The 24,950-nt window shown below is 38.7% G+C and overlaps 1 protein-coding gene and 1 long non-coding RNA gene across 2 annotated transcripts in view; both read right to left on the bottom strand.

Annotated features, from left to right (window-relative positions):
* LOC311289860 (NACHT, LRR and PYD domains-containing protein 3-like) overlaps window positions 1–24,950 on the bottom strand; it is a gene marked incomplete at its 3' end in the record, with an annotated part of 146,449 nt that overhangs the window by 56,768 nt on the left and 64,731 nt on the right. Inside the window, exons 3-7 of the mRNA XM_084408105.1 lie at window positions 12,048–13,839; window positions 9,465–9,638; window positions 9,188–9,361; window positions 8,911–9,084; window positions 8,634–8,807 (exon numbers count right to left, since the gene is read on the bottom strand). Coding sequence (XP_084264231.1) covers window positions 8,634–8,807; window positions 8,911–9,084; window positions 9,188–9,361; window positions 9,465–9,638; window positions 12,048–13,839 — 2,488 coding nt within the window. The remainder of the gene's footprint in view (window positions 1–8,633; window positions 8,808–8,910; window positions 9,085–9,187; window positions 9,362–9,464; window positions 9,639–12,047; window positions 13,840–24,950) is intronic.
* On the bottom strand, window positions 5,963–6,541 carry LOC311289619. The gene is made up of 3 exons (XR_014627175.1): window positions 6,398–6,541; window positions 6,131–6,196; window positions 5,963–5,991 (listed from the first exon to the last, which is right to left on the bottom strand). It is a non-coding gene; the product is annotated as an uncharacterized lncRNA (long non-coding RNA).

Genomic DNA, 24,950 nt, shown 5'->3' with positions numbered 1-24,950 from the left:
TGTATATTTTTTGTTTACACACATTGTTTAATGTTTTCCGCTAAAAGAAAATCTCAAGATATAATGTAAGCCAGGGCTGTGAACAGACCTTTAGATGGGCATGTGTTGAAACTGAAAAAGGGACATTTCAAACATTTTCATGACAAATTCTATAACACAAAATAATAGTCTCAAAAGCTTTAGATGTATTCACTATTACTAACAACCATACAAACAATGTAGGTAATATATATATACAGGGTTTCAGGGCTTATTTAGCCCTAAAGCCCTAAAAAAAGTTTTACCATATTTATACATGTGAAGACAAGCGGAGAGTATAGAATACTATAGATAAAAAAATTAGATAGCGAATATGTGCACATTAAAGCCATAAATTAATAATTGAATGTTATTATCATAACATGATTAAATGTTAATAATCAGCCATCATTAAGCAAAGAAGAAATTTCTTAGGAATGTATGTTACCTAGGTGACGAGGCTCACTCAGTCGCTTTGTGTAAGTTCCAGTACAAAACAACACGGGGGCGCACTTGTGCTTATGATTTTCCCATGGTGAAAACAAATGTTATGTTGTTGTAGGCCTATAACTTATCAACATATTGTTAACATTTTATAAAAGTCTAACTCAAATGCAGTTACGGGGTTTTTGTTAGTTACGGGGACCAGCGAATGTGTGCAAATGTGCATTTTGTCTGTCATTAAAACGGCGCCGGCGACATCACATTACATTTTCATCAACAGGTTACAAACTATTTTGTTGTAGCTAAATGGGCTCTCTGTTTTTCCTGTTGTTATACATTTGGCCAAAATCTCATTTTATAAAAGATGAAATGCTAATGCACATGCTTTTTAAGTGTAGGCTATGTATGACTAGATGGCAAATGCTAGACCTCTCTCTCAGGTCCCATGCGTCTCAGTCCGACATCAAATAAATAAAATATGAGCCTATATAGACATAGTGTTTAGTACTTATTCAAACAACAACATCTTTGTTTACCCTTGCAAAACTTCGTTCAGCTACTGTCTGCTGTGCGGCTGCTGCGGCACTTCAGTTCATTCAATCAAGACAGAGGGGGCGGAGTTATCAGACATAGTCTGATCAAGTCAGTTTGAGGATTTACCAAGTTTACACAAGCTCTTTTTAAGAACTTTCATTGGCTAAATATTTGTACAACAGACAGACAGATGTAAAGGGTGATATCAATAGCATTGATCCATTGAAAACAAAAAAACAACAACAACAAAAAACACCGCCACCAAAAAAAGGGCACTTCGGAGTGTAAGGGCAAAAAGGGCAGGTTGAGCCCTACCTCTGCACATGCCTGATGTAAACTTGTTGTGTGTATATTTGCTAATCATAAACTTTTTCAGAAAGGGTGGCGTAAAGATTAAAAAATATTGTCTTTCTTGTTAAACTACATTTAAATAAATTAATTTTTTTTTATTAATTTTTTTTATGAGCACAAATATTCAAATACATTTTTTAGAAAAATGCCCATCCCTAGTGGATTGCCATTAATTTGTTGCTCTGATTGCCTATGTGCGAATACACTGCAGGCTCACTCTCGCCCATATCCAAGGTAAATCATCAACACTATCAGCCCCTACAAGTGTTTTATTGAACTAAATACATCGTCATCAGCTAAAACTTCCTGAACAAGCGCGCACCCAAGTCTGTGTTGCTTTCACATTCATGCGAATGCAAGAATCTCCCCAAATACAATGGGGAGAAATATATATTTTTTATTATTATAATTTCACTCTAATGCCAAAACTATATAAGACAATTACTTTATAAGTTAAAACAATTTAAATTTTATCCTTTTTAACATAAATCATTACAATTTGTATACCTTTAGTCTGTCTGTGGGTTACCGCTATTTAACCAATAAGAGGTATTAAAAAGAGCTTGTGACCAATTTTCATAACTCCATTGTCTCCTTAAACTGTCAGTTAAACCTCTTAACTCCGTCCCATCTCTATCGTGAAAAACGGAAAAAAATCAGCGGCCACATAGCTACAATAATCTTCATAACCTTTAAGCTGATGAAAATGTGACGGACTGACTGCCTCAGATGCAGCCATTCTAATGACGAAAAAACACATCATTCACTGGACAAAAACTTCCCAACTTCATTTGAGATTGATTTTGGTAAAGTTTATAGTGACACATGCAAGTATATGATCACATATAAAGCCACAATATCACATTGACAATTGTTTTTTTAAAGTGTTTTCCCCCATTTCCTTTCAAAGTAGCGGTTTTGGTCATGCGGTGTGGAGGGCCCCAATTTGATTTTGCCTATGTCACAGTATGAAGTAAATCCGGCCATGTTTATATAATTACATCACAACCTTCAAAATTCATATTAAGCCATATCCAATTGTCTCAAACATTTATTGCTAGAATTGATTAGAATTGGTTGTGATAGATTCTGATCTTACATTTAAAACAGCTGCAGCTTATTCAGAATGCTGTTGCTAGAATGTTAACCAGGACTAAGAGAACAGGGCACATTACTCCGGTTCTTAAAACTTTGCATTGGCTTCCAGTCAGTTACAGAATAGATTTCAAATTGGTGCTTTTAGTTTATAAGTCGATATTTAAATCTAGGTTAAAAACATTTATTTTTCCACATGCTTATGACTGAGAACTTATACTTAACCCTCTGGAGTCTGAGGGGTTTTCTGGGCCCTGGAGGTGTTCTGACATGCTCTGACATTTGTTGTTTTTTCAGTTATTTATAAACATGTTAATGGCAAAGGTGTAAATTCACTCTATAAAGCACAAACAGGGCTACCATCATATCTGATCAACATGCTTGTAAATCTTTGTGTTTTTAAGAGAATAATGTTTATGCGTGGTTATTTGAAAAAAAAAAAAAAAGTTGCTGAAATAACACCACAAAACATATAGTAAATATGTGTCCACAAGACTTTTGACTTATTGTCGCCTAGAGTTTTTTCTTCAAAATGATGTGAAAATCATCCTGCCTAATCGTTCGCATAAAACAATACATTGATTTAAACCTTGTAAAACAGTTTTTTTTGTCAGAAGAGGTTTATGCATGGGAGGGGTATAGGCCCATCAATATTAATGAGATTCAGACCAGGGGTGTGACATACACTCCCCCAGTGGCTAATGGGCCATCAAGTGCCTGAACAAAGAAGAGGAGATTCAAAGGTTTTGTTTTTCAATCTGTTTTATTGTAATTCCTCTATGTGGAGGAACTAAATGTTCTAAATTTGCAGGTATCTCACAGTAAATGCCTATGCCCCGTTGATGGCGGGCTCTAAGCAAAATAAAGCAAAATAATGCAAAATGAGCAAAATAAACTAAAATAAAGGCAGATAGAATATAGTTGCATGTCTTGGTGCCATTTTTGAAAACAGTTCCTGTTCAGCTGAAGACACAAGTGAACATTACATGCCTGGCATTTCCAAGGTGTGTCCTGCCTTTTACCAAGCTGTCCTTTGCAAAGCACACAGCTCTTGCGACCAACTGTGCAAATGTTCTTTGCATCTGAGCTCAGCTCAGCTCCTGAAACCGGCACATGGTCACTACTGGTTTGTTTTGGTGCTACCTTCTGTGACACACCACAGAGCTCTGCAATAAGCTGTTCCATGAACTGTTTATGGGTCATGTTACCACATAGCTCTTTGTGGATAAGGAAAGCATTGGTGGCAGCAATGTCCAAGAAGTGTAGAAAGATCTTTCTGTACCACTTCATTGTTTTGTGTTGTGCAGTGTAGTACTGTAAGAGCTGATCGGACAGGTCCACACCCCCCATGTGTTTGTTGTATGCAGTCACAGGTGTAGGACATGGAAATGTCTTTGTCCTCCATGTATCTTGTGTTTTCACCCTCCTCTGCACAGTCTCACCAGTATAAGCAGATTGAATGGTGGAACAGACAGATACCTCTCGTGTGTCCATCCACTTAACAAATACAAGAGGGCCATCCCGAATCCACCTGATGGATCCTCTGGCAGATTTTTTGGAGAGTGAATTAGTTGCATCACGTGGGCAATCCTTCCTGTTGTCCCTGTAAGTCCCACATGCACCAAATTTCATTGCAAACAGGTCTTTGAGGAGCTTTGGGCTTGTGTAGAAATTGTCCATGTACACATGGTACCCAGAGCCTAAAACTTTACAGTCCAAAAGAGATGTTACAGCATCATGTGACAGTCCATGGCCTGTGGGAAAGTTGTTCTTTCCTGTGTACACAGAAAAGTCCAAAGTGTATCCATTTGATGAGTCTGCAAGAACAACTTGAAACCCCATCTGGTTGGTTTGGCTTTCATGTACTGTGTCATACCTGTGTGTGCTTTGCATGCCACCATTCTCTCATCGACAGCTAAGTTTATTTTAGGATGATAGATGGCTTTACAAGCATGACGAATACTGTCCATGTGACGTCTCAGCCTAGGCTGTACGTAGAGGTGTGGTTGGTGTGTATGTTTTTAGGTGCCGTCTGGAGGGGGCGTGGCCGACACACCTGACACTTGTTGGAGGCAGAATAAATGCAGTGGAGACTGTTCGTGAAGTGGCTCTTTTGGACGTTTGGTCTCCGGCATGGATTTCGTCAGTCTGCGTTTTGCTGTCCTGTCCGACCCTGACACATTTCTTTATTATGTTATGTTGGTTTTCGCTTGCGTTACAATAAATGTTTTGCTGAGAGTTGGCGCGTCTGGTCTCCTTTTTGTTGCAGCTTGAGAGCCGGCTGTAACAAATGGGGGCTCGTCCGTAAATTAAAATGAATGCGTTAATCACGTGTATTATGATTTTCGTTTGATTAGTTTGAGGAAATTTTGAGGTTTGACCCTGAAAAGCCGGTCATGTTCAGGTGTGCCCCTCTTTCTGTCATTCTCCTTATCTGCATCTGGGTGACTCATGTGCACATTCCATGAAATGGTGCGGTATCTGTCCCGGGACATGATTGTGGCAGGAAAAGGCAAAGAGAAAAGACTGTCTTGCTGCCAGTAGTCGCTGATGGAGCTGATCTTCACCATAGCCATGTAAAAAAGCAGCCCAATGTAGCGGTACATCTCACTGATGCTGACATCAGTCCATTTATATTTGCGGCCTTTAGCAATTGCACCAGCAGCTTGAGCATTGGTGTTGTGGCACAGAGTTGACACTGCATTCTCAGAAAAAAACATTTTCAAGAGACTCAGAGGAGTGTGTGCGTCAGCAGGACTCAGCTGTGGGCCAGGTTTCCGTGCAGGCAGGAATCTCAGAGTCTGTGAAACCATATCAATGTCAGTCTCTGTTTGCCATGACATTTACATTACATTTACATTTAGTCATTTAGCAGACGCTTTTATCCAAAGCGACTTACAAATTAGGACTAAAATTAAGCGAGTCATCAAGAAGAGGCAAAAAACAACAACAACGCAAGAAGTGCTCAGAATACGAGGTTCAGGCATCATCTGTAGAGGTTTGGTTGCACATGCTGGAAGTCCGGCCAGAAGAGCATTGCAGTAGTCAAGCCTAGAAATGACCAGGGCCTGGACGAGGAGTTGTGTTGCGTGCTCAGTTAGGAAAGGCCTGATCTTCCTGATGTTGTGCAGCGCAAACCTGCATGATCGAGCTGTCTTTGAAATGTGATCTGTGAAGGAATGACAGAGTAGACTGCTTGCTGCTTGTCTGAATGTTTGTCTTGGCCCTCTTTGCAACAGGTGTCTGATGATCACCATCACTTTTATAGCTGTAAAACAAACAAACAACTGTGAGCATGTTTATTACACAAAATATAACAACTGCATTTCAGTCATTAAAAGTAACATTGGCCAGATGCAAAGCTATACAGACACATAATGTTTGTATGGACTATGTAAAACCAGAATATATAAAAAGAATTATACTAATATCTGAAAGAAAGGGAATAAGTGTACTTACTTTTCAGTTGTTCTCAAAACTGAACGACACCTGTCGCGTGCCCTCCTAGTGCGAGTTGCAGGTGAGGCTGAGGGTGATGCTACCACATTCCTATAAAAATAATACTATTAATATTAATAAAGGTTGAACAAAGTACTAAGTACACATGCATAACTGATGGACAGTCAGCATGTTGATAAAACAACATCAGGTCTAACATCTGTAAAATAGTGGGTAAATATGTACTTACTCTTTCTGATTTCTGTCTATGTTGCTGCGTGTCCTCTTAGTGCGAGTTGCAGAACCTACATCATTCCTTTCAAAAAAAGTTGAAAACTATTATTATCATATATTTTAGAGTACTATTCCAGCACATGCACAACTGATAGACATTAGCATGCTGATAAGATAACACAAAGAAAAAATATGTAACATTATCAACCAACCTCCAAAAATAAAGTCATACAGGCTCATATTGTAAAAAAAATTGAACGAACATGGGTAAATATGTACTTACTCTTTCTGATGTTCGACTGTGTTGCTGCGCGCCCTCCGAGTTGCAGATGAAGGTGATGCAGCTACATTCCTTTTTTTTTTTAAAGTTGAAAACTATTATAACATAAATATTTCAAAGTATATTACCATTAGTCTATATGAATAACTGATGCGAATAATTGTAGACACGTGCTGTAGGCGTATATTACGTGTTAATGGGCCATTACGGAGATAGCACAACGCAAACATTAACACATTTGCAATTCATCAGCTGGGCATATTTACACATTTCAGCACATACACACATTTGCAATTGATATTTGCAAGCACTTTTAATGATAATGAGGCAGCATAAACACTAGTCAAAATATAATCTAAACATACATAATATTTTCTAAATTAATTTCAAAATTCTAACTTTCATACAGGCCATGATCTAAGATCATGCGCAATCGCGAGACAAAGGGAGTGGGCAGACAAGATTTTGATTTCATTAGGTTTATTTTTTGTATAAAGCCTTTCTTTAAAGTGAATTTCGTTTTGTATTAATTGTATCTCAATTTTAATGCCTGTATTTAATACATAAGAATTAAAAATAGCAGGCAATAGAGCTCCGTGTCGGCATGTGAACTGGAGCTCGTCTCATAAATGAACCCAAACTCATAAGCTTTGCCTAAAATACCAGAGAAATATATAGAAAGCTTGAAATGTGTTATTTTGAACAAAACTACTAAAAACGAAAGAAAACAGACTGCATAAAACTCTCTCCTACTTTATACAGCATAGCCTAGACCATTTAAATATAAATTACTCTGAATGACAAGTATCAAAATGGTCCAACCAGTAAAATATGTAGCCTACGTTTATATAAAATAGCTTGTCAACTTATGCAAGTAAATTTAAAAAGACTTACTCATCCGAAATATTATCCACGGCTGGATCAAGTCGCTCTTCAAAATACAAACGTTCGTCGTCAGAGTCCCGCTCTTCTTCTGAGGAAAAAGTGAACTCGTCATCACTATCCAGGACTAGCTGAAGGGCTTCTTCACCAGTGAACCGTGTCATCTTCCAACGGCGCAGGAAAGTGAATGAATGAAACTTGCTGGTTTTAAGGCATTTCAGGGGGCGTTACCTTATTTTGCATAGATCACCTCAGCACATTATCTTATGCGCTCTGTGAGTGGGTGTGAACTCATTACAGTTAATTAGATGAGACGGGAGAAACTGTACTTTTCTTTTTAGTTTCATACAGATTACATTGCAGGAGAATATTTGTTTTGAATGTGAATTGTTTTATTTAAAAGTAGAAATTTAAAGCTTTCTTTAGACGCATGTTTCATGGTTGTGTGATAAGTATTAGCTGAGTTTCAGTTCATTTTCCAGACTTGTTTCAGAAAGATTTTTGCGGAGACAGAGTGAGCTGAAAGCGCACCCTGTTTAGTTTATTTATTTAAAAATAAAAACAAGGTTTTGATGTTAATGTGAGTGTACACAAAAAAAGAAGACCCTCTATAGTTTATAATCATGTATTTATTTTATTTATATGACCATAAATGACGGATTTTTTTAAGTTTATGTTGCTGCTATGTGAAAAAAATCCAGCAAAACGCGCAGGCGCGTTCGTCGACCTCAGAGGGTTAATCACACTGTTTTTATCCCATTTTTAATTTTTATATGTATTCTTTTGTATCTTGTATTATTATAAATGTTATTATTTATTTTTTGTAAAGCACACTGAATTGTGTCAATGTATGAATTGTGCTATATAAATAAATTTGCTTGCTTGCTTGCTAGAATTGAGAAAGAGATTGCTAGCCAACTCGTGAGTATCATTGTTTGATAAAATCGCCATTTGGCATGTGGTGTTAATTTTGAACCCTGGCTGAGATGTTCATGGTGTCCCATACACAGCCACTAGATGGTGCTACTAGCCTTCAGTGCTATCGGAAGCAAACCATGCATGAAATGGATGTATTTGAAAAAGCAACATTTTACAGTTTTAGTACTTCAATCTTCATACAGTCCACTGCCGTCCCTCCACCCCCAACAACATTTTTCTCAGACTTATGCAGTCCACATGGGTCATACTTCTCAACTCTGAAAATATGGACATCTGTATAAATATATAAAAAAAATCCCATTCCTGCAAATGTTGTTTTTGTCTCTTGTTCTTGCATTCCACTGAGAGCAGATGTCACATTCTGTGACAAAATCATTTATTGTGATAGTATTTCATTAATTATTTTACAAACATTTACCTCAGTATCTTCAGCTGACAGTTTGGACTCTTCAGTCCATCAGAAAGAAGCTTCACTCCAGAATCCTGCAGGTCATTGTTACTCAGGTCCAACTCTCTCAGGACACAGTTTGAGGATTGTAGAGCTAAAGACAAACTCTCACAACACTGAGCAGTGAGGTTACATGTGGGAAATCTGAAAAAGAAAAACACAATGTAATTGCATACAGAATAAATCTTAGCAGTGGGATATTTAATAATTAACTCATTGCTATAAAATAAAGTATTTTAACTCAAACCTCAGTATCTCCAGGTGACAGTTTGGACTCTTCAGTCCATCAGAAAGAAGCTTCACTCCAGAATCCTGCAGGTCATTGTTACTCAGGTCCAGCTCTCTCAGTGCGGTGTTTGAGGATTGAAGAGCTGAAGACAAACTCTCACAACACTGAGCAGTGAGATTACATGTGGGAAATCTGAAGAAGAAAAACACAATGTAATTGCATACAGAATAAATCTCAGCAGTGGGATATTTAATAATTAACTCGTTGCTATAAAATAAAGTATTTTAACTCAAACCTCAGTATCTCCAGGTGACAGTTTGGACTCTTCAGTCCATCAGAAAGAAGCTTCACTCCTGAATCCTGCAGATCATTGTTACTCAGGTCCAGCTCTCTCAGTGCGGTGTTTGAGGATTGAAGAGCTGAAGACAAACTCTCACAACACTGAGCAGTGAGATTACATGTGGGAAATCTGAAGAAGAAAAACACAATGTAATTGCATACAGAATAAATCTTAGCAGTGGGATATTTAATAATTAACTCGTTGCTATAAAATAAAGTATTTTAACTCAAACCTCAGTATCTCCAGGTGACAGTTTGGACTCTTCAGTCCATCAGAAATAAGCTTCACTCCTGAATCCTGCAGGTCATTGTTACTCAGGTCCAGCTCTCTCAGAAAGGAGTTTGAGGATTGAAGAACTGAAGACAAACTCTCACAGGACTGATCAGTGAGATTACAGCTGTTTAGCCTGTGAAGAGAAGAAAACAACAATAATGCAACAGTAATGCTTCTTAGGTAGTGTTTAAAATAATTTGGAAAAACCTTTGGCTAAAGTGATGTAAGCAATAGGGATGCACTTATACCGATAACAGTATCGTTATCGGGCCTGATACTGCACTCGTGTACTCCACGACAGGTGTGCAGACAAAGAAACAATGACAACAGAGAGTATAATGGGAATAAAAAAGAAGGCTGTCTATTAAGTAAATATTAGGGGTGCACCGAAATTTCGGCTGCCGAAAATGTTCGGCCGAAAATGGCATTATCGGTTTCGGGCCGAAATAAAAAAAAACAGCCGAAAACGTAAACCGAAAATGAATGTCACCCGCGCCTCCCATCCGTGCGCAAGCGCTTAGGTTTCACTCACTGTCGAGCTGTTATCACGCGTCTGCCTATCAAAGATTAAGCATGTCAGAGGGCTGTCACTTAATGCACTATCGATCGGACCAACCAACACAAGTTTCGAAAACGAAAATAGGGAATCGATTTTAACGGCCTTCTCTCGGAGCGCGTCCAGCTCATCACGATACGCCCGCAGCGAACGCATGTCACACAGCAACTGCAGGTTCTGACACACACACACACACACACACACACACACACACACACACACACACACACACAGCCTATTTCTGCATAATATGTAGCCTTCAGTAATGTTTTTCATTGATGTTATGGCAGTCCACATTCCTGACTTGTGCGCGTCTCAAGCGCCCTCTTTACGTCCGTCCTAATGCCTGTTTAGTTGTCCGTGGATTTGCCTATATTTGGTGTTGAAAACGGATCAACGCCAAATATAGGCAATTTACTAACGATTCAATGAACACTTATGTCTCAAAAATTTAACAGGATTTTTCACAAAAGTGACAGCCCTATACGAGAGGACACCAAAGTTGCAATATGTAACATTTGTTCTGCAAAAATCTCCAAAATTTTGGATTTTTTTTTTGCACAACTTTTAAAAAACTATTTTATTTGATGGAACATAAAACTTCTCAAAAGTGACAGCCCTATACGAGAGGACACCAAAGTTGCAATATGTAACATTTGTTCTGCAAAAATCTCCAAAATTTTAGATTTTTTTTTTTTTTTGCACAACTTTTGAAAAACGATTTTATTTGATGGAACATAAAACTTACTAAAGAATAATATTATTTGGTATTATTATTTATATTTACTGTTAAAAATATTTTATGTTTTGTTATGTAACTGTTAATAAAACTTTGATTATTATTTTGTGATTTTTTTATTTCAGATCCATTAAATTCAAGCAATTTATATATATTATAAGTTATTAATTATAATTATAAGTTTTATAAAAGAAGCCATTTTCGGATATTTAACATAATATATTAACACATATAGCTATGGTGCACGGGCTGATAAGAGAAAAATGCGCAGTGGCACAGACGGCCAAGCTACAATACATTTAATAAATGTACATACAATACATTTTAGCATTCTTAAAGGGTTCATGACATGAGAAACCAAATTTGCCTTGATCTTTTGGTATATAAGAGGTCTTTGTACCATTAAAACGTCCTGCAAGTTTCATAGCTTAAGACGTCCTCCCCATTATAAACAAATCATTCATTTAATCAAGCTCTAAATACAGCTCGTTCTGGATTCATGGTTTGAAGTGACTTCACGGTACGAAGTGACGTAGCAGTCGTTTGCATATGACCGCCTCCAGCGTAGACAACTATGCTTCAAGCGCAAGATAACTACGCCTCATTTCATCATCGCATCTGTCACGCGCTTCACATGTGTTCAGTCGACGTGCAGCGAGTGGGTCTGTTTACAAGAAGATTGCGATGTCACGCAGATGTGCTGTTCCTGGCTGTGGACAAACAACATGTTTGAATAATATACGCTGCTGAAAGATCCAGACGTCAGGGGAAGATGGATGCAGTTTATTTTTTGCGGACGTCCCAGTCACGGCAGTGTTAATTTAAGCGAGTGTTCTCCACATTTCAAGGATGAGTGACAGTTGAGAACAATCGCAGTTTGATGCTGGCTTTGCTAGAAAACTTTTGTACAAGATAAGGCCGTGTGGACTATTCTGGGCTCAACAACGACGACGCAAACTGTAAGTAATGTAGGCTATTTAAATTTTTTTAGTTTATTTAATTTATGATAAAATTAGGAATAATAAAATGGGTTAAAACTCAGGTTGCTGAGTTTTGCCTGATGCCTGACCCAACTTGCCTGATAATGGAGGTACTTTGGTATTTAATATCATCACACACATTGATACATTTGTATTTATTCTTTTTTTTTTTTCTGAAGATTCTTGGCCAGCAAATTACCTGTGTAAGATTAAGCCCAATTAAAATGACTAACAGTGTATATAAATTAATGTAAAGGAGACTCTCACAGTGCTCTTCTGGTGTTTTTGATCACCGGCAGCAGTGTCATCACAGCTTCATCAGATCTTCTGTATTTCTGCAGTTCAAACGTCTCTTGAGTCTCTTCTGACATCAGGAGCACAAACACCAGACCAGACCACTGAGCAGAGGAGAGATTCTGTGCTGATAGATTTCCTGAGCTCAGAGTCTTCTGGATTTCCTCCACAAAGTCATCTTTCAGTTCACTCAGACAGTGGAAGAGATTGATGGTCCTTTCTACTGATTCCTCCTTCTCTATTTTCTTTTTGATATAGTCAGCAGTGTCTTTAACGTTCTCTATTTTGAGTTCCAGTCCTGGCAGTAGTTCCTTCAGGTCAGTCTGATTGGACTCCAGTAAGAGACCCAGGAGGAACCTGAGGAAAAGGTCCAGGTGTCCGTTCTTGCTTTCTAAAGCCTTGTCAACTGCAGCCTTATGAAGCTGAAACAGGGTTTTTTTGGAGAGTTTGTGTGTCATTTTTTTCCAGAATGGGAAAAATGGGTTTGCTTTCTTGTCTTTGTTAACAAAAAACACATAGAGAGCAGCAAGGCATTCCTGTACACTGAGATGTACGAAGCTGTAAATGTGTGTGTCTGAAAAAGCCCTTTCCTCCTGAAACATTCGAGTGCATAACCCAGAGTACACTGATCCTTCACTGACATCTAGTCCACACTTCTCAAGATCTTCTTTGTAGAAAATCAGGTTTCCTTTCTCCAGCTGTTGAAAGGCCAGTTTTCCAAGCTTCAGAATAATCTGATCAAAAGACATTGCATTGTCTTTAGGTTCAGGATTATCACGGTTGTATTTTTCTTTCATCTGTTGCTTCTGAGAAATTAAGAAGCTTATGTACATCCCTGTGAGAGTTGTGGGAGTTTTGTTACTTCTCTCTTGAGCCAGTAGAGGCTGAAGAACAATAAGAGAGATCCAGCAGAAGACGGGGATGTGGCACATGATGTACAGACTCCTGGATTTCTTGATGTGACTGATGATGTTCCCAGCAACCTCAGGACTGCTGTTATTTTTGAAGTATTGCTCTTTCTGCTCATCGTTAAATCCTCGCACCTCTGTCATCTGATTAATGTATTTTCGGGGAATCAGACTGGCTGCTGCTGGTCTGGATGTGATCCAGATGAGAGCAGAGGAAACGAGATGTGCCTTGATGAGGCTTGTAACTATCTTACTCACTGTTGTTTTTTTGTGAACATCTGTAAATCTGCCACCCTCTGTAAAGCTCAAAGGGAAGCGACATTCATCCAGTCCATCAAAAATGAACAAGACCTTACTGTCACCTTCAGGAAGAGAGGGCAGTTTATCAGGACTAAAGAAGTGTTCGTGAAGCAGTTCCATGAGACTGCAGTTCTCTGTAATCAGGTTTAGCTCACGGAATGGCAGAGGAAAAATGAAGGTTATTTCCTGATTTTCTTTTCCTTCAACCCAGTCAAGGATGAATTTATTGACAGAGACAGTTTTTCCCACTCCTGCGATCCCCATCGTCAGTACCTTTGTGTTTCTTTTAAACATGTCATTACACTTGATTGGCTTCTCATTGGCAGTCGGCCGGTTGTGATTTGATTCAATCTGTCTCACCTCGTGCTCGTTCACTCTTCCTCCAGTCTCATTCTCCACCACATATAAATCAGTGTAGATATTGTTCAGGTTTTCCAGATGACCCGTCTGTGAATTACCAACCAATATCTGCCCATAGTCCCGTTTTAATTTGTTCTTCAGTCTGCGGCTGGCCTCTGTGTAATCAAGAGCAGCTTGCCTGTCATCTGCAGTTGAACCTTTAAAAAAGAGGGGAAAGACAGCAAAGACTAAGTGATCATGTTTTTGTCAGAGATCAAGTCTTAAAGTCTAAAAACCTATTTGTAATTTGTAACCTGGTCTGCAGTTCCCATTACAAAAATAATGATACAACTGCACTTCTGCTGTATTCAAATTAATCACACTTTGTCCTGAAATTCACCTTTGGCTAAGCCACACCCTAGAATGTAGATTGACCAATCACAGCACAGCCAAGAACGAGCTCCCACAGAGGTCCGACAGTTTTTCACAGCGCTCCATTGACTTTAACACAGGCGTCTAATATTTTTGGTCCTGGCAGGCTATTACCGTTGTAGTTTTATCAAAAATATGGTTAAACGTTGTGCCTGGGGCATTTGAAACACAGATACGCGTTTCCCAGAGAGGCTGGAGGGGGGTGTCAGTTTTTTTCCCTTCCCAAAACCGAAGTCAAATCCTGACAAGTGTCGTCTTTGGATTAAACTGTGTGGACGTCCTCACAGTCAGCTAAACCCCTCAAGGATTAACAAGCACACTTTTGTGTGCTCTAAGGTAAATTTTGCTTTTAACCTTACTGTGAAGTTATACTAGTTAGACAGTTTTATGATGTTTTAGGTTATGATTTCGGTTCTCTACCCTAATTAATGAAGAATCAAGGTGCTAGCAAGCAAGCTTAGCGATAGTTTAGTTTTCACGTAAGTCAGGATTGTATGTTTTGACTAGCGGCTGGATGTTAACTAACTTTATTATTGAAGATACAAACACCTTACGTTAATGTTACAGACACGCTGTTGTGGTAGTTTTGAAGATGACTAACGTTACCGCCACCGTGTTGCCACAGTCCAACAATATTTTACATTACTATTTCAGCATTTTGTCAATGGGGAACCAAGTCCCGAATTCCCAAATCCAGTCCCTGCTATTCATGGTGATGGAAGTGCAGTCAAAGGTCGAAGACTGCCGACTAAAAGGTAAGAGTTATAATAAAATAATTAAATTGCAAAAAGAATATTACAGCCATAACACAGTATCAGAATAATATCAAACACTTTAATCAATTTCACATATGTATTTACAGAGGCACTTCCACAGTATCAGAATAATATCAAACACTTTAATCGATTTCACATATGTATTTACAGAGGCATTTCCACAGTATCAGGCTCATCAGTGCAGGATACCACATCAGAGGAGTTGTCCATGGTCATTGAAACAGGTAGGCTACAGTTCATGTGACTGTTGCGGACTCTCACTGCACATTGTAGGGAGAAAGTACTCAAAAAAGTACCAGTCAAGTTTATCTTTTATTTTCCTCCACATCTCAGGATCAAACCAAATTCGCTCCAGGTGATAGTCACTTTCACATAACACAAAAAGGTCACACCATGGCATCCCAGTTATCCCCAACTGTCCCATGATTTGGAAGTAGTATTCGTGTGTACAATTGAGCCTGTAGGTGTCATTACTAACCTGTTTAAGGTACTGGCAATCGGTGTAACTGATCATTGGACATTTAATTTCTAGAAGTCCATAGGTCTCATTCTCACCACTCTTAACCCTTCTGTCAGGGGATGTACCCAAATAGGGGGTGTTAGGGTTGATGACAAACCCACACACTTGAACTTCATTACCAGTGATGACAGCATACTGGGCTGCAGCGGCTGTCTCAAGCTCCGGGCCTCTCTTCATGGCTTTTGTCATAATGTTCTTCTTCTTCCTCTGCATGATGGTGGCAAGTTGTTCAAAGTCGGCTCTTCTAGAGAATATTCTCTTCAAGGAGGATGAGGTTAGGCGAAAAGAGTGGACATGATGCCAGATAGTGTTGCTACTCTGCTGTCTGGTGTTTTTCTCAAGTGCCTCTGCCTCAGGTTTTGAGACTACCATGGTACTGAACCTTTCCATCTGCACTTCATTAAGGACAGTACAGAAAGAGCCTGGCTGTGGTGGCAAAGGGAATGCTGGGAAGTCAGTGGAGTTTGATTGGGAGGATGCTTGTGAAGTGTTGTCCAATAGTGGGAGCTGTATGCAATGAAGGGGGAAAAAAACATTTATTATTTACATTATGTTTCCTGTTTTTTTTTTTTTTTTTACTAGGCCTTTTAATAATTTCATTGTTATGTTTTTACACAGAAAACCAGATTCACACAGCAGACCAGATTCACACAGAGGATCCACACCAGGATCGCACAGAGGACCAAGAGGAAGAGGAAGTAAATCGATTAGAGGCAACTTGCCGATAAAGAAAAAGAAAATGCCTTGCTGAGGGAAGAGATTAAAACTTATCAAGCATCTCACCCACACCACACCCACTCAAGCTCATTACCAACTCACACTAGAGACTACATCTAACTGCAGTGTGCCTGAGTACTTTAAGTACTGCACAGGTTTTAGTTATGATTAGTTAGTTATGATGATTAGTTCAACAAGCTGTGTGCATTTTTCAGGATACCCAGCACTGCAACAGACACACAAACACTTAGCCCTGTGACATACCACAGAGTAGATCAGCAGATCAACCTCATGCCTTTACGACAACAGTTCCTACTCGTGCTTATGAAGCTGAGGCAAAACTTTGATCTGAAAAAGCTGGCCTTCAAATTTCAAGTTCCAGAATGAACTGTTAGTACTTTATTCAATTCATGGATTGATTTCATGTATGGTAGACTAGGCAACATGTCTATTTGGCCACACAGGGACAGCATAACAGAACACATGCCTGACAACTACAGAGCAGAGTTCCCAACAACCTTTGCAGTTCTTGATGATACAGAGATTAAGATACAGAAAAACCAACATCACTGTTGCTTCAAAGTCAGACTTACTCAAACTACAAATCTGCCAACACACTTAAATGCCTTATTTCCTGTGATCCTCATGGCGCCATTATCTTTGTATCCATACTTTACATGGGATCAATCTCAGACCAAGAGATATTTAGACAATGTGGAATCAAAGATTTACTGAAAGGTCTGCTTCAGTGTGGCTAACTTAAGGCAGGTGACGGGCTCATGGTGGATAAGGCAGGTGACGGGCTCATGGTGGTCATCTTTCTTATTGAGAAGGATGTAAAGGAGCTTGGGCTTATTTTGGACATTCCCCCCTTTGCCAAATCAATTAGTCAGATGCCAGCTACAGACGTTGAGATGACAAAGAAAATAGCCAAACACCGAGTACATGTAGAAAGAGCCATAGCCAAAGTGAAGAAATTTAAAATGGTTTCTGGATGGATCCCTAATGTCAGGCTTGGAAACATAAATCAGGTATGGTTTGTGGTCTGTATGCTGTCCAATTTCCAGCCGAACATTATAAAAGCATAGGATCCAGCTCACTGATCTGTCTGTACACACAGCTAAGATAAGCTCCTGAATTTCAATGTTTTTATGTTTTAACTGACATGGTTGATAAATCAATTACTGTGTTGTTATTGTGAATGAAATCAAATGTATGTTGGCTATGTGACTAATAAAATGTCTCCCTGCCAATGATAAGAAATGAGTCATTATCTTTAACAGTTTTACATCTGCTTTACCTGGTAGCTCAAGCCACTTCCAAGAGGGTACTTCTCCTGACCTATTACTACATCTATCGGGGGTTTGCTTGCTCCAGCATCCAGCAAAACGCGCCGGCGCGTTTGTCGACCTCAGAGGGTTAAAGGGTAACTAAACCCCTGGTCAGAGCCTGACTCCACCCACTGTCAATATTTGAAAAATGCTAGAAAAGTAGGCAGACCCCAGCGGAGATAGAGGGGACGAACCGTGAGCGGGGGGGGCGTGCACCTGAGATCTGCTGTCAGACTCTAAAATGGAGTTTGCTCACAGGGTCGCAAGATGACGTAAAGTACATGCATCTGATGAGTTTTATCAAGTTGATATCAATAGCGCGCGCTCTCTATATAGGCATATTCATATTTTGCCGCTATGTGAAAAAATCCAGCAAAATGCGCCGACGCGTTTGTCGACCCCAGAGGATTAACTTTAGCCTAACCATAAATTGTGATTAAAATATATATGATCACTCACATCAAGACGCCGCTGCGGTGGTGGAGTCCATGCAGGAGGAGCAGTGTTTGTCACTGCGTCGCTTTTCAGCGCGAGCTGAAAGCCCATTTCCACCTCTATTGCGTTGGAGAAGCAATCCCGCGAAAATGCAGGTTTCACACTCACGGCCTTCCAGGCCAAGTGCATGCAAACACTGGCGCCTATTTTCCAAGTCTGCTGGAAAGTTATGCAGTCCAGCAGTGCTGTTGCAACCAGCAACCTAGTACGTACCCTCCTGACCACTGTACACAGATAAATCTACGCTAGCTCATACCAAGGGCGTGGTGAGCTCGCACCAGGGGCGTGGTAGAGCTGGAACCTGCTTACGTCACCTGCCACCTTTTACGTCACTTGCCAACGCAACATCCAATAGGAAAATTCAACTGCAGTAGCCACCGTTCAAACTTAAGAGGGCAGCACTCAGACGTTTTTACACCATATATTGTAAAATTAAAACACTTTATACCCAAATGTCAAAAAAGTTACTCGAATCAATGAACAGCACTAATAAAGCCTCATTCTTACAGATCATTAAATAAAAAAAGTTGGTTTAGGGTTTAGTTACCCTTTAACACTCGTCACACTCACTGAAGACTCCTTCCTAAAATCAATACACATCTCCTTTGTTTTTGAAATATTTAAAGGGGGGGTGAAATGCTATTTCATGCATACTGAGTTTTTTACACTGTTAAAGAGTTGGATTCCCATGCTAAACATGGACAAAGTTTCAAAAATTAAATTGTACGTTTGAAGGAGTATTTCTGTTCCAAAAATGCTCCTTCCGGTTTGTCACAAGTTTCGGAATGTTTTTTTCGAGTATGGGCATGTGTGACAGTTTTCGAGTATGTCAGATGTAGCGGAATTTCCTTATATGGGTTCTAAGGGCACTTCTCTGCCCGCAACCGTGCAACCGTAGACCAGAGAGAGAAGAGAGCGAAAGCAGTACGCCCATCAAAGTGCTATGCTCGGCTTTAGGGAAGTCAATGTCACCAAAGAAGTGGGTTTTTGGTTGCCAGGGCAAGACATCCCTGCACAGATTTCTAAAGAACCCAGCGTTAAGAGAACAGTGGATGGAGTTTGTTTTTTCTGAGCATCAACGGAGGTTGTGCAAGACTGTTTGTTCCCTGCAATTCGACGATGATTGTTTTATAAACAAAGCCCAGATCGACGGATTTGCAGATCGTCAAATGCTTAAGGATCGATTTGGAACATTCCTTTTGGAACATTCAAGATGTGAGCATACAATATGCAACAATGTTAAAATTGTAAGAAAATATAAAGTTAATCTAAAGGCAAAGTCTTTCATTTCTGTTAGTATTTCAGTAAGTCTGTTCTGGGATGCTTTTAATATATTGCACTGAAAAAAAAATATTTTGGCTGCTTGTTCAAATTGCTTCATTAAAATGAGCTTACAACTAGGGGTGCACCGATCCGATATTAGGATCGGATATCGGCCGCGATACTGATAAAATAGCTGGATCGGGGATCGGAAAAAATAACAAACCCACGGGCCGATCCAGGTTTTATTTATTTTTTTCGTCGCAGCAGAATCTACGTCATTCGTCAGCTTCACGCGTGTCGCATGCTAGAAGCAACATGGAGCGAGCCAGAGGCCGTTTCTCAATACCAAGTACGCAAACTTCGGACTTGCGTCCTCCTTGGTAGTTCGGGCTTGCCAAGTTCGACTCAGGAGAACGAACTCCCGAGGACGAGAGGACGCGAGTCCGGTTATTCTGCAAATGGAACAGCATGCGTTCTTGATCGCGTCACTCAGCTCGCTCTGGCTACTCCGAGAATCTCTTTATGTATATTTTAGCCAAAAATAAAACGAAGTATGTTATACAACACCACTCTGCCTCTTTTCATTTAAAAAAATAAATAAATCTTAAACATATTAATGGCCACATAAATGTGGTTCAGGCAAACGCGTACATTGATTATCTTTACTGCATATTAACAACACGAAATATAAAACACAACCCTGCTTCTTTTTGTTTTCATTTTTAAAAATATGAAACATAATGATTATTAAAACTGACATTTAAATTTGCCATTGCTGATTAAGTGAGCATTCACAGGTCATGTTTGTGATGGTGGTGTGACACACATTACAATGTTTGGTTATTATTATTTGTATGTGTGATCAAGTTGTTGTTCGACCAACTTTTTATTTTTTTATTCTCAGGTTCAGCTGCTAATATGTTGCATTTTAAATTCCTGTTGCAGGACTTTGCACTTTATATTTTTACATGTTTAAAATTTTTGGAAACACAGTTTTTTTGTTTCCACCGCTACATTTTAATTTGATTTTTTTTACATTTATTTAAAGAAGTTTGATTATATTCTATTTTCGATTTGAATGCACAATTGTTTTTTAAATAAATAAGAATACAACACATTACATACATCTGTTATTTTGTCTTAGTTATGTTTAGTTAGTAAAGTCTGGTGCCTTTAGTCTCTTCAAGGAAGGTATAAGGTGGAAGGTATACAGTTTATTATTAATTCAACTATAGTATCGGATCGGTATCGGGTATCGACAGATACACAAAGCCCAGGCATCGGTATCGGTATCGGGACTGAAAAAGTCGGATCGGTGCACCCCTACTTACAACACAATTGCTGTACATTTTGTCCAAACTTAATTTGGTTGTGTTCAATCTGCTTAAATATATGTAAAATTTAAGTTTACTTAACCCCCTGGGGTCGGCTATCGCGCGTTTTTTTCCGTATGAGTGCAAATAAAAAATAAATAAAAAAATATTAATTTTTATCTTATATGCTTGTGTTATACATCAATCGATCCTGTTTAGTGTGTATTTTTTTTGTGTGTATGCTCATAATAAAAACAAAGTGTTGTGCTTTTCGCTAAATAAAGAAAAATAAACATGATGCGAGTTCTGCCTACTCTCCGTCAGTGAAGTCAATTCTGAAACGCGTCCGAAAATGAACTGTAACTCAGCGAATACTCAGTCAAACAGGCATACAGACACACAGGCATGAAGCTTGAATTATCTTCTTTTAAATGAAGTCATTTTTGTAAAAAACTAATATTCACAGTTTATATAATATGTATGTAAAGAGAGAGATGTCAGTCGTTCTCATCTCAGCTAATTAAGTTTTAATGTGACTCCACCTACGGAGACCGCGCTATTCAAACGCAAATGTGAGGCGATCCATACAAACCTGTGAAACGCCCACATCCGCTGGATAAGGCCGGTGAAACACTGGATGCGTGGCGTAAGCGTCTCAGCTGCGTGGCGTGTCCGTTTTTATTTCGGCTCCCATGTTAACAGTTTAGAGTTTGCACACTGCCTGTGTGAGACGCGCGTCTCAGGCGCTGCACGAGCCGCGTGGAAAACGCGTGCATTCTAGAAATAGAACCGACGCCTATTTTTCACGCGACACGCAAGCGTCTTGGAAGCGTTTCCATGCAAAATTGAATAGGAAAATCTGTTTATTTGTCATTTTGACACGAATACATATTAATAAATGTCCTTTTGATGTTTAAAAGTGTCTAGGTTTTGACATAAATGCAAATATAAATGTAATTTTACAAAATATGATCGATTTTCAAATACTGCTGTATTGAATGAACAGCTTTTAGCAAACTCTATTGCTATACTGAGATTAGGAATATATACTGTATGTGTTTTGTCAAAAATAAAGTCATCAACTAACTAATGAATCCTTTACTTTGAAATACATATGATAAAATGTATACTTTAGTTTTGAAAGACGTTGACTAGTTTTGAAAAGATTATAAAGTATGTATGTGCATGCATATGTGTGTGTGTGTATATATGAAGAGTTCAGATGCAAAAGCCTCTAAATGCCATCTGAAATTTTCTCCTAGAATGATAATTTTTATGAAGCTTGTATATTTAAGTTAGCTATAGGTGACACACCTGAATGAATGGCTCATTAAGTATGCAGGGACGTAGTCTCACCAGGTGTGAACTACTAAATATGCATGATGCTGGTGGAGCGTTTACGCCCCATCCGCATATTGGCTTTCCAAACTAAAAGTGTTTCACAAAACTAAAATCAATGTATCGTTTTATGTGAATGATTAGGCAGGATGATTTTCATATCATTTTGAAGAAAAAACACTAGGCGATGACATCCATTAGTCAAAAATCTTATTGCCACATATTTAGTATGTGTTTTGTGGCCTTATTTCAGAAACTTTAATTTTTAGTTTTTTCGATAACCATGCATGAACATTATTCTCTCAAAAATGAAAACATGTACATACATGTGGCTCACATATTATGGTAGCCCTGTTTGTGCTAAATAGAGTGTAATTACACCTTTGCCATTAATATGTTTATAAGCAACTGAAAAAAGCACAAATGTCAGGGCATGTCAGAACATCTCAAGGACCCCAAAAACACCCCAGACCCCAGAGGGTTAATCTGTTTGTGTTGGATTACATGAATGATTTGTGTTGCATTAACTGAAACTGGGCGGTGCTAAGTTCCCAGCATGCTTTGCATATAGATGAATTAAGTAAGGGTTAATGCCCGACGCGGTGTCCATTGTCAGGTATTAATGGACGACGGCGAGGCGTGAACCGTCCGACGCGTAGCGGAGGTCCATCTATTGCCTCCGCCGAAGTCCATACCTGACAATGGACACCTCAAAGGGCATTAACCCGCTTATACCATGGTCACTTGCCAAATAACACATTATATTTTAATTAGTTTTACAATCAAAATCTAAAGTTTTTACAAACAATAACTTGGTTTCCCTGGTTACGCCTGATGGTTTATTTAGCAACCGGAGATATTTATAGTCCGCTCAGCGGATACTTTGACTGCCTGTTACTATGGTTACTCACAGCTGATGTAGCCAGCGCATTTATTAATTAATTTCGAACAGTAAACAGTCAGTTTCACCAGATCTCTTTTACTAGGTGTCCTCTATCACTTTTTAATGGACACCCTGCAGCCAATCAGAATCGAGTATTCACCCAGACCATGGTATAAGAGAGGATAAATGTTGAGATTAGGTGTTATTTTATGTGTTTTTGGGAAAATGAGAAAGGAGGAAGACTTGATAGTGTGTAATTGTGTTTAGTGTTCAATTACATTGGAATTATTATAACCATTTTAATTACAGTGGGTTACCATTGTGGAGAAGAGTGGAGCATTTGGTCAGGCTGTGGACTGATTCAAATAAGTTCTACTCCTGTGGCTGAAGGAGCATATCAATCTTAGCCTTTAATATGTTAATAAGTGCTCTTACTAGTTACTCCTCTGGGGACCAAGCTGTTTTTGGGGCCCTTGAGATGTTCTGACATGCTCTGACATTTGTGCTTTTTTCAGTTATTTATAAACATGTTAATGGCAAAGGTGTAAAATCACTCTATATAGCACAAACAGGGCTACCATAATATGCGAGCAATGTGTATGTAGATGTTTGTATTTTTAAGAGAATAATGTTTATGCGTGGTTATTGGAAAAAATTAAAATGAAAGTTGCTGAATTAAGACCACAAAACACATATTAAATATGTGTCCACAAGACTTTTGACTAATGGATGTTGTCCCTTTGAGTTCTAGCTTCAAAATGATGTGAAAATAGTCTTGCTTTATCGTTCACAAAAAAAAAAAAAAATACATTGATTTAAATGGTGTAAAACAGGTTTTGCTTGGAAAGCCAATATGCGAGGAGGAGGAGTAGTTTACACCTTAGATTACAATGTCCCACCCACTCTGCATAATGACTCTGCCTAATGAGCCATTCATTCAGGTGTGACACTGACTGAGCCACAATGCAAGGACAAAAGATGTATTTAGACATAATATGATTCAACATATTCCAGTCGGTTTTTACTCATCTCAGTAGGCTATAGCAAAGCAGTTTATTCTTTCACACACAGACACGCGATTCCTATTTAGGCTAAACAGTCTTTACAAATATGTACCCTTCATTCATCTCACAGAAAGGCGAGTCATATTATAGAAATGCGATTCATCTTTTTGCGGTTTACATAGGCCTACACTCAGGGGCGCCACCAGGAATTTTGGGCCCCATGACAAAAAAATCTAATTGGGCCCCCTCTGCGCAGCTGTTGTCACCACATCTCTAGGACCTTACTGTCCCATCAAAAGCTTTACATAACTCTAATCAAAGGCTTGCAACTGTCTTGCTTCTTGTAGTTCAATACTAGTACTAGCACAATATTTACTGCTGTGATTTGTAAATGCAAGTCTGCATACAGTATGCAGTTCACTATTTGATGCAAGATTAAAAGCCACCATAAAAATTTCCTTAAGGCAATCCTTTACACTCTCAATGTATTTTTATTGTAGTAAAATTAATGACAGATTTAAAAAAAAAGAAAAAGAAAAAAACGAAATATATATTAACTTTTTAATTAAAAGAAATTAACATCATCATCTCAAAACAATGAAAACAGCAGATTTTTTTTTAACATAACTGCACATATATGCCAACAACAAAATAAAGTTGACATGTAAAATGGAATTTCCACATCAGGGTTATTATAGCGCTACAAAACAGACCAAGTGATCACTAAATCAATAGGTTTTGATGTTTGGAATGATGGGAATAATAAAGTCTGTATCTATAGATGTCATTTAACGGCCAAAATTCAGTCTAAATGAACACATCAAACTGGATTATTTTAATATTGTCTGTGCAGGTTGAGGTAAGCTACTACTTGTTTCTAACTGCATCCAGTACAGACAGGAGGTTGTTTTTTCATTTTATTTTATTTGTCATAATAATGGTCATTATGTGAGAAAATAATTTGTGTTTGATTTCTGTCATTAATAAATATTCCATTTTCTTTTTTGTTATGGTAAAAAGAGCAAGAGAGACAGTCAGAGAACCCCACACAGACTCCCTGGAATGATGCTAAGTCATTAACACTAGGGATGTCCCGATCCGATCTCGTGATCGGAAATCGGGCCCGATCACGTGTTTTCAGACTCGATCGGAATCGGACGTTACCTCCCGATCAGGACTCGGATATATATGTATATTCTCATTATTTTTTAACACATAGGCTATATAGTTATGCGGTGGCACAGAGTTACGCCGTTT

The sequence above is a fragment of the Rutilus rutilus genome (assembly GCF_951802725.1).
Source record: "Rutilus rutilus genome assembly, chromosome: 4".
NCBI lineage: Eukaryota > Metazoa > Chordata > Actinopteri > Cypriniformes > Leuciscidae > Rutilus > Rutilus rutilus.
This window is presented reverse-complemented; position numbering and strand designations above follow the sequence as displayed.